The sequence below is a fragment of the Sorghum bicolor genome, chromosome 3 (genome assembly GCF_000003195.3).
Source record: "Sorghum bicolor cultivar BTx623 chromosome 3, Sorghum_bicolor_NCBIv3, whole genome shotgun sequence".
In the NCBI taxonomy this organism is placed as follows: Eukaryota; Viridiplantae; Streptophyta; class Magnoliopsida; order Poales; family Poaceae; genus Sorghum; species Sorghum bicolor.
In genome coordinates this window covers 58,667,948-58,678,400 of record NC_012872.2, presented here as the reverse complement: position 1 = coordinate 58,678,400, position 10,453 = coordinate 58,667,948, and the positions used below count along the sequence as shown (strand labels likewise).

At 44.8% G+C, this 10,453-nt stretch overlaps 1 protein-coding gene across 4 annotated transcripts; it reads right to left on the bottom strand.

The window, feature by feature from the left end:
- Nucleotides 2,785-5,086, bottom strand: LOC8061824. Of its 4 annotated transcripts, none has more exons than XM_002456055.2 (3): nucleotides 4,806-5,086; nucleotides 4,317-4,735; nucleotides 2,785-4,256 (listed from the first exon to the last, which is right to left on the bottom strand). In XM_002456055.2, exons 2-3 carry the CDS (start codon nucleotides 4,589-4,591, stop codon nucleotides 3,134-3,136), a joined length of 1,398 nt encoding a protein of 465 aa, XP_002456100.2. In that variant the 5' UTR covers nucleotides 4,592-4,735; nucleotides 4,806-5,086; the 3' UTR covers nucleotides 2,785-3,133. The 4 variants fall into 4 exon arrangements, with proteins under 4 accessions (XP_002456100.2, XP_021311359.1, XP_021311360.1 ...); XM_021455684.1 differs by having other exon boundaries at nucleotides 4,317-4,671; XM_021455685.1 differs by having other exon boundaries at nucleotides 4,317-4,658.

Here is a 10,453-nt window from a genome sequence, read left to right as displayed (position 1 = left end):
GTGATTTGCATTGTGAGAAGGCAATGCGCTGTACTAGAGGCTACGGCTACCATTACCACACCTGTCGTCGTCACTGCAATCTAACTGACAGTAACCCGCTGGAAAACCAGCAGCTCGGCGCAGGCAAAGCCATGCTTCGTTCTGACCGATCACGCACGCCATCGATCGACGTGTGCTCAGCCCCTAACAAAACATGCGTCGTGGCGATCCAACCAGCCGTCTTCGGCTCTCTGCGCGTCGCCTCGATCGCTCAATGATCGACAACGGGCAATAATGCGTCGTCGCCCAAAAGAGAGCGGATTTGGATATGCACGCCACGCAGCCAAATGTACACACACGCAGCAGAGCGTGTAATCGGCTGATCGCCTAGTAATAATGGACTAAATGGAGCGGCGACGTGGAGCCTTTGTCTGCCAATCGAAAATGGAAAGAAGCCGGCGAAAACAGTTCCTTTGTCAACGAGACAAGACACAGGAGTGCTTGTGCGATTGGTTTCCTCTCGCGGGCTGCCTTCCAAAGGAGAAGAAGGGCTTGCATTTGAAGAGTCCAAAATGGTTTACTACTTCTTATTCTTATCACATACTCCCTCCATCTCAAATTATAAGTCATTTCAAGAATTTTTTGGAGAGTCAAAGCATATAAAGTTTGACCAAATTTATATAGTACAATAATAACATTTATGATATCAACTAAGTATCATTAGATTATTCATTAGTTATATTTTCATAGTATATCTATTTGATGTCATAAAATTTTGTAATTTTTCTATAATTTTGGTCAAACTTGAGATTCTTTAACTTTCCAATATTCTTGGAATGACTTACAATTTGGGATGGAGGGAGTAGCACCCTTTCAAATTGAGGCCTTGTTTAGTTCCCAAAATTTTTTAGGTTGGAGTATCATAACACTTTCGTTTTTATTTGGCACACATTGTTCAATCATAGAGTAACTAGGTTTAAAAGATTCATCTCGCGATTTACAGGTAAACTGTGCAATTAGTTTTTTGTTTTTATCTATATTTAATGCTCCATACATGTGCCGCAAGATTCGATGTGACGGGAAATCTTGAAAAGTTTTTGGTTTTTGGGTCAACTAAACAAGACCTGAGCACAAAACATACGGCACGATTGTATAGGCAGTTTTGCACTTGCTGCGAAAAGACTATTTAGGATTTTAGGATTAAGAAAAAGTCCACTTTAGGTCCCTCAACTTTCACGAAAGTCTATTTTTCATCCCTGAACTCTAAAATCGGGTAAAATGTATCCCTCAACTTCTAAAACAGTGCACATTACATCCCTAATCTGGTTTTGAAAGTGGTTTTGTCCTTTTCTTTTTATTTATTTTGGCTGAACTTTTTAAAAAATCATAGTAAATCACATAAAAATCATAGAAATAGAAAATTCAATTTTGTTGGACTTTAGATGAGTAGATCTATACATTGAATATATAATATGGAACGCTTTAGTACAAAGTTTTTGCTACAGCTTTAGATTCTATAATTAATTAGAATAATTATAGCTACAAATTCTATGGTCTAATTGTGATGAAAGTTGTAGTAAAAATTTCATACTCATTGAATCATGTATTACTTAGTTATAGATTTATTTTGGTTTATGCTTGTTAAATTTTAATAAATCTTAATAAATATATAATTAAGTTATACATAATTTAATGAATATGAAATTTTTACCACTGTTTAAACATACAATAATTAGCTCAACATAAAAAATTTACCATAATTGGACTATAGAAATTGTAACTGTAAATTATTCTAATTAATTAAGAAAAACATAGATCTAAAGCTACAACAAAAACTTTGTACTAGAGCATACTATATTATATGTTCACTATATAGATCTACTTATCTGGAGTCCAACAAAATTAGATTTACTATTTTATGAATTTTATGTGATTTACCATGATTTTACAAAGATTCAACCGAAATAAAGAAAAAAGAAAAAGACAAAACTGCCTTCAAAACCGCTCATAGCCATGTTAGGACGTAATATGCACGATTTTAAAAACGGAGGGATGTATTTTATCCAATTTTAAAGTTTAGAAGTGAAAAGTAGACTTTCGTGAAAGTTGAGGAACCTAAAACGGACTTCTTTCTTAGGATTAACACAAAGTGAAGGCCACTGGGCTTAGCTGTGAGCACAATCTTTGATTCCGGATGGGCCTCCGCTCTCGAGACATTTAGCGGCCCAAACCCATAATAACTAGCTCTATCACTTTTCTTGGCGGAGCTACAGCGTGGGCCACGGACCACCTTATAGATTTGGCACAAAGTGTAGTAACCCTCAGTATTTGGCTGTGGGCTATGCTGGGCTAGCCAAAGGCCGAAGTGCTTCTACTGCCGATCAAGCCACAAAATGAACTAAGGGAAGTTCAAGCAACATTTGCGCGACCTGGATCTTGGACTTCTGGTCTTCTAGGGATGAAAACGGATCGATACGGACGGATATCACTGATATCATATTTTTTTCATATTTTTGGTCGGATTCGGATTCGAATACGGATAATATCAACCATGTCGGATAAGATATGATTGAATGTCGACATCACAAATATACGATTTAAGTATTCGGATACGGATACGGTATCGGATGTTGAATATTCGGACTCGGATACGGATAGATCTAATGGAACTAAACTATTTTAGCCTCTTTTAGTCAATGTGTTTGGAACTTTAGCTACTAAAGTGACTAAAGTTTAGCTAGCTAAAATTTAGTTGGTGGAACCAAACAGGGCCTGTATGTTGATCTTGATGTCCTTTCTTCTTTACTCAAGTTCTATCACGTTTGTCTCTCTCTGTATCAAGTGATTAAGCCCTAGATTACAAAAGTGCAAGCCTGATAAGTAGTGGACGCATTGTTCTTCAACTATTATGAGTACGCAATATTTAAATTCTATGTTAAGAAAGTGTAGACTCACTTTATGAACTCTATATGTCCTTTTTTTAATTATGCTTTGTAATTCATATACTTGTATATCGACATGTTAATTTTGTTTAGACAATGAACCACCATAGCTATAAATCCCGTCTCAGAACGAGAAATAGTAGAGTGAATTGTGTCAGAAACTAGCCGGTGAGTTTCGACAGTAGTGACAAGTGCCCAGCATTTTCAGCAGCCTATATGTCCTTGTCCTTGATGCAGTAGCAGATCAGACTTTGGACAATGGTATCTGGGGATACCGATCCATCATAGATCCTAGACCGACTGTATCTGCTTCCATCTGCAATATTGTACTCCTCAGTGTTTCTATCACATCCATATCCCAAATAGATGGTATCAGCACTGACATAGGGAAATGCCTCTACTGATACCGAAATGGTGCGCTGCATGCCCATGAACACGGCACGTCCATTGAGGCGCTTGACTGGGATCAAGATCCCAGCTTCGAAATCCAATCTATAAACATCATACTCCCTGCATTTGCCCTGGCCAATAGTTCGGTGCACCAGCATGAGTTCTCCACCATTGTCCACCAGGTGAAGGCTATGCATCATTCGGGAAAAATAAATAAATGACTTATTCAGGTCAGCAACCATTGTCAGCCGTGGTGGCTGCTGCTGCTGCTCTGAAGTGTTATTCAGCACCATGATACCTCTGTTGGTGGCACAGTAGAAACGCCCCGCAAAAGGCAAAGCTGAATCTATGTATCCTTCATTTACCACAGTCCAATTGTCGTCACCAGGCTTAGCAAAAGCAAGCTTCATGGGATAGCAGAAGGAGACTGCCACTGTAGAGTCCTCAGTGAGGCCAACGGTCTGCACAAAAGGACCCCGTTGTTGCCGCTCGTCACAGTCTCCACCTCGCACGAATGCGGTCAAAGGGGGTAGATCAATGAGCTGGCGCGTGAGCGGGTTAAGCAGGCGAGCAATCTTTGTGGATTTGTGGAAAAGCAGCAGGAGGCCCTCGGGGGTGACCTTGAGAAACCTGTGCTCCCCCTCCAGTAGCTCCGGGAGGCCCATCCGAATGCACTCGCCGGTAGACACGTTGAGGAAGCGATGGTGGGAGGACCCTGCGAGTGCTTTGTCAAGCATAATCCACCGGCGGGGTAGAAAGCGAGCGTCCAGGCCGCCACCGGCGCGCGGGTCTGGCGAGCACTGCCGCCACGGTTTGCACACGGCGCGGAAGCGGACATAGTCGGCTACATCGCTGGCAAGGGCAATCTCGGCGATCAGTCCAGCTGGCCCGTCCCCAAGGTTCGCCCAGTCCCTTCTTGTGCAGGTGCTGCTGCTGCTGCCGCCACTGGAACAACGAATCCGATGAGCTTTGAACAAACGAAAAGGAATGGAGTCAAGCACACACCTTTTATTAGAGCTGGAGCGGCCAGCGCCGAGAGCCGAGCGCGCGCGCTTGGCCCCCCAATAGCAGTTGGTTAGAGCCTCGAAGCATACGATCGAGTACTTTCGCTTCGCTTCCTGTGATCGAATCTGGGCGGAAGAGCCGTGGCGGCGCGGATGGCGAAGGGCGCTCGGTCGCTTTGCCGCCTGCCGGAAGGGGATTAGGACTCCGGTGGTCCCCGACAGCCACTTTTCCCGCCGGAAGGAGGGGGTTCCAGAGGCATCCGCCAGCTTATTCATCTGCTTCCACCGCCGTCACAAACCGGCGAGATCGGGACTAGCCTTGCGCGGGGACGAGATATAAGCCCTGTTTGCGACAACTTCTTCCACAGATATAAGCCCGGTGAGACCAAGCTTCGAATCAAAGTTGGCTTTCTCCCACAGCTGGCTTGGAAAAGAATCAGGATTGGAAAAGAATCAGAATTGGAAAAGAATCACGGGAAGAGAAGCTTACAGTTTGGCACATCACCGGCACCAAAGATCTTGGCCCAACTCGCCCGAATCTCGGCAGTAGCCTCTTCCCTCGGTCATCATCAGTCAGATGTCGCCCGCCGCCGCCTCCCTGCCCTCGCCTCACCGCCGGCACGTCAGTCGCCGGAGAGAGCCGCAGAGCGCCGCGGAGGAAGAACCTGACAGTGAGGCCAAACGCGGGAGAAGAGTGGCGGCACGAGGAGGAGGACCGCGGTGAACGAGCGCGGGGAGGAGGTCACTGGTGGCGGCGGGGAAGACGAGCGCTGCACGGGGGATTCAGACTTTACACCTTGTAACTTTGCCTCAATCTCCACCCTTCAACTGGCATCTAACGGCTGCACGAATTTCCAGTTTTATTGGCCCACACAAAGGCGAGCATACGCGATTTCAAGCACAAGCTTCAAAGAAAAAATGACTACACTAGTAGCATCTCATTCTCAGTAATAAAACTGAGAGCCAATAATGTAATATTATTTATACATTTTAGCGGACGAAAAAAAGAAAGACAAAAAAACCAAAGCAGAGCGAAAAAACAAATGAAAAAAAAATCTAAAAACCTATCAAGATCTAGAAACTCCTCTTAGTTTACAAATTTATTTTCACTCCGTTCTCAAAAGAATGCAAATCTTATTTTTCGAGAAGTCAAACAATATCAAGTTTGATCAAATATATAAAAAATTATGCTAATATTTATGATACACAATAAGTACCATTAGACTAAGTATAAAATATATTTTTATAATAAATAAATTTCAAAATATACATATTTATATATTTTCTATAAATTTAAAATTATTTGACTTTTTGGGAAACAAGATTTATATTATATTTAGGATAGAGATAGTACTACACATCAGGTTTTTATATAGGCGGTCAAAAGCCTTTCTAGAGTTGGCTACAATAGCCTTCTCCGTGCTTCCGTCAATACAAACGATGATTTATAGACGCGAATCGAAAAGGGGAAGAAAGAGGCTGGTGCACGCCCGCCCGCCTTGTGTGATTGGTGGTTTCCTCTCGCGGGCTACCTTCCGAGTTGTGTTCCGCGACGCGACTTGCCTGGAACCACACCACTTGGAAGATGTGCAAGAATTGGGTCTAAAGGAGAAGAAGGGCTCGTAGTTGTAGTTGTGGAGTCCAAAATGGTTTACTTCTTATCACACATACGGAGTACATACAAAGACAGAAAAGACGGTCCTTTTTTTTGGAATTGAGAAAAGACTGTCTTTTTTTTTTAATTGAGAAAAGACGGTCTTGACATGCAAACAATGGCGACTTGGCGAGGCCAAGGGAGGAGCACCAAACATACGGCACGGCACGATTGCATCTGCAGTTTTGCACTTATGGCCTTGTTTACTTCCCAAAATTTTGGGCCGAAATGCAAAAAAAATTGCAATTTGGCCTTTTGGAAGTAAACGGGCCCGAAATTTTTTGCTACCACTTTCACAGGCCGAAATCGGTGCCAGCCCAAACATCCACGCCCGGCCGCGAGCGGTGTTATACGCGGCCACCCGCACGAACCCTAACCCTATCCTCACTCTCGCCCACCCGCACCGCACACCGGCCGCCGCCCTGCTCTCCTCCCTCCAGTCCGTGCCCTCGGCCGCCGCCTTGCTCTCCTCCCTCGCGTCCGTGCTCCACCACTAGATCCACCCTTCTCATGTACTCTCCTCGCCTGTACCTTGCGAACCATGGCCGGGCATGGCAGTGGCGGCTTCAACGGCGACCAGGGCGCCTTCAACCGGAGCCACAACACTGGATCTGGGGCCGGCGGCGTGACGCGCGACTTCTGGGGCTCCTCCGGTCCAAGCCCCTTCGGCTCTGGCGCTGGTTCAAGCTCCTACCCGAATCCGCACCTAGGGTTCGACGGCCTCGACATCAACGCTGGCGAGCAATGGGCGCTAGACGACGTGGACCACTACGCCGACCATCTCCGCGGCAGCAGGGACCTCATGCCGCCTCCCGTTCGAGCTCCGTCGGTCGGCGGTTCGCGGTGTCCGTTGTTCCGCCCGCCTCGGCAAGCGGGTCCAACTAAGCCTTCAGCCGAGGACGGCTTCGGCGGCCCGCTGTTGCCTGACGGGGGCAGCAACCCCCGATCTGCACGCACGCCATCACGAGGCCGAGGACGCGGTCACCGCGCACACGCATCGGCCGGGAAGGTACAAAACACCCTGCCCCATCTTTATAAATGTTGCATGTTGTATTGTAGTATAAGTTCGATGCTTACAGTGCGTGGTTCAATGCTCTACTTTTCAATGATCTGCTCGTTCAATGCTCTGCATGTGTACCATATTCTTTAAGTTTCAATAAGATAGTTTTTGCATGATACACCACAACAAACACTAACAGAACCGCAAACCAACCCACCCACACTCCCACTGATCAGTTTAATAAGATAGCTGCTTGCTTTCAACATGTTTATGATAGCAGGAGATTTATGCCTTGATTCATAGTCTTCTCAAATTATCAGATTACGTTATTCATGTTATATATAATTTGTGCTCTCGGTTATCACGGTTTAGGTCCACAAGAGCAAAGCAAATTGGACAACCAATAACCTAATGAAGTACTGCGAGTGCTATGTTTTAGAGATGCACAATGGGAATTGCCCTGGAGGCCAAATGAACAAATATGGCTGGAAGGGGTTGAGCAGTAGGTACTATGCTGCAACAGGTTTGCTGCACGATAGGGAACAATTGCAGGGCAAGCAGAGGACCCTTAAGAAGCTGTGGAGGTTCTGTAACCTTGCACGTACTCACACTGGAGTTAACATAGATGCTGACGGGTTCATCCAAGCTACAGACAAGTGGTGGAACGACAACGCTACGGTATGTGTCTCATGGACTATACATTGCAATTCACTTGTACAGCTCCAACAATATGTAACTGTTTCACTGCCTGCAGGAATCCGAGTTCATGAAGATTAGGTCAAATGGACTGCCTCCGTACTTAGATCAGCTCGATCAGATGTTTGCCGGGAACACAGTTGATGGCTCCTCATCGTACGTTCCAGCTGCTGGTCCAACAACTCAAGTGCATGAAGTTACATCTGATGACGAAGGAGCAGATGACGAGGACACCCCTACCCCTATGAGCCTTGGGACCAAAAGGACAGGAAGCACTAGCACAACTGCAACGAGCCCCAACAAGAAGACCAAGAACACATACGCGAGGGTCATGAACCAGCACATGAACTCGCATTTAGAGCTTGCTAGAGAGAGGCTGGAGGTTCACAAGAATGCCCTTCAGAAAAAAGCACAGGACAAGGACGCCGCAAAGACAGCTGTGAACTGGAAAATAGCTGAGTGCTCTAGGATTGCTGAGCATGAGCTTGGCATTTCTCGAGACACGCCAGCCCTGTTGGACGGACTCCTTGCTCTGACTGAGAATGAAGCGCAGATGGATTTGTTCCTTTCGTCAAGTGAGACAGTGAGGATACGAATCATCCAGAAGCTCGCCAGCAACCCTCCGCCGGTGGACCCCTAGAACACCTTCCATCTAATGCATGTAGCAATGGCGCCGTAGTTCCACTGACAGTAGTTGCACTGACAGTGTAGAACCTTTTGCTGGAGATGAGGGCCGATGCTTTTGGTTGTGATGTATGTTGTAGTGCGTACGTGTGTGTGGTTTTATTTCTTTCTTTTTAAGAACTCTGAACTCTATGTTGTGATTGATTTGGAAAGACCTTTGAATGTACTAATTTGTTTGATCACCAATCTTTGTTGCATTATGAATTTGTATGTGGTACTATGGTACTTTTGGGGCATTCTGATAACCTTGATTGTGTTGTACCATATGCTGACTACTTTGTGGTGTAATTGTGGCAGGCTAAGAATTCTTGGTACGATGCACGAAGGGAGGAGTTGCTGCAGCAGTTGGAGAAGGAAGAAGATGAGTTGCTAGATGAGATGATGGAAGATGCTGAGGATGAGTTCATCTTCGGTATGTACCAATATGCAATGCACATTGACAAGTACATGTGTAGAGCTGACTATAGAGTTCCTAAAATGAGTGGCATTGAATGGGTTCATGCTAAGACGGCCAGTGAGAAGTCATGTTACAACATGTTTAGAATGACCCCTACAATGTTCTTTACCTTGCATGAGCTTTTATGTGATAAGTACGGTCTGAAATCGACTACCAAGTCGACTTCTTTTGAGGCTCTAGGCATGTTCTTATGGATGGTTGGGGCACCACAGTCTGTTAGGCAAGTTGAGGACAGATTTGAGAGGTCTTTGGGGACTGTGTCAAAAATGTTCAATAGAGTCTTGACTAGCCTTGTGCAACTAGCAGCAGACATCATTAAGCCAGTTGACCCAGAGTTTAGAACACTGCATCCAAGGCTTAGAAATCCTAGGTTTTATCCACATTTCAAGGACTGCATAGGGGATATAGATGGGACTCATGTCCAATGTGTAGTGCCAAATGACATGTTTGTTCAGCACTTGTGCCGCAAGGGGATCACTACACAAAATGTCATGGCTTGTTGTGACTTCGACATGAGATTCACCTTTGTGAATGCTGGTTGGCCTGGATCTGTTCATGGCATGAGAGTGTTCAATGACTCGACAACAACATATAGCGCTGTGTTCCCACATCCACCTCAAGGTACTGACTAATTGATACAGATGACTGATTGTAACAGTTGATGACATTGTGGCTAACTGCTTGTTTGTGGATGCAGGGAAATACTATCTCATGGACTCGGGCTATGCGAACAAGCAGGGGTACCTAGCTCCTTACAAAGGCAACAAGTACCATCTGCAGGAGTTCCGTGACGGGCCCGAGCCACAAGGTAAAGAGGAAATCTTCAATTATGCGCACTCTAGCCTTAGAAATGTTATTGAGCGGGCATTTGGAGTTTTGAAAATGAAGTGGCGCATGTTGCAAAAGATCTCTCCATACGCACCTCACAAGCAATCCAAAATCATTGTTGCATGTATGGCACTGCATAATTTTATGAGAAGCAGTGGCATAGCAGATAAGCACTTCCATAGGTGTGACAATAATGAGAACTATGTGCCGCGAGAAGCGTATGAGAATCAGCCACCTCCTGAGGTTGTGGAAGATGGTCCAAACCCGATGGCTGCATTCCGTGACTCGCTTGCTTATGCTATGGCAACTGGTTCGTAAAAGTGTTGTGATTCTTCACAGGTTTGTTTATTTGATTCCTGCGGTTTGTGAGTATTTTTTTACGATAGTTTTGAATTCATGCGAGTATCTGCGAATGTTTGAGGACATATATGAGCTGTGATGTTTACTGTAACATTGTTGAGCCCATTATGTGGTTGTAATAGGAAATAAATGTTGTAATAGGATGAATACAGTTTTGTTGTAATAAAGTGTGCATGAACAGTGCCTGTGATTTTGTGTATACTTGAATCTATGCATGTTGTGCATGGTGGGCATGACTTGCAGTTTTGCAAAATTTTTTGGTAAGTAAACAGCAAAAGCAAAATATAAAATGTTAGTATTTTGGTGTGCTGAACATTCTGTTTGGGATTTTGCAATTTTGCAAAATAGTTCAAGAACTAAACAAGGCCTATGACTGCGACGAAAGACTATTCAGGATTTTAGGCTTACCACAAAGTGAAGGCCACTGGGCTTAGCTGTTGTGAGCACAGCCTTTGATTC

What these genes read in the sequence shown, in the direction of transcription:
- LOC8061824 (XM_002456055.2), bottom strand. Translation starts at nt 4,591, where the DNA reads ATGAATAAGCTGGCGGATGCCTCTGGAACCCCCTCCTTCCGGCGGGAA. An exon ending in CGCTCCAGCTCTAATAAAAG is followed by an intron (nt 4,257 to 4,316) that starts GTGTGTGCTTGA and finishes TCGTTGTTCCAG; the next exon opens with TGGCGGCAGCAGCAGCAGCA.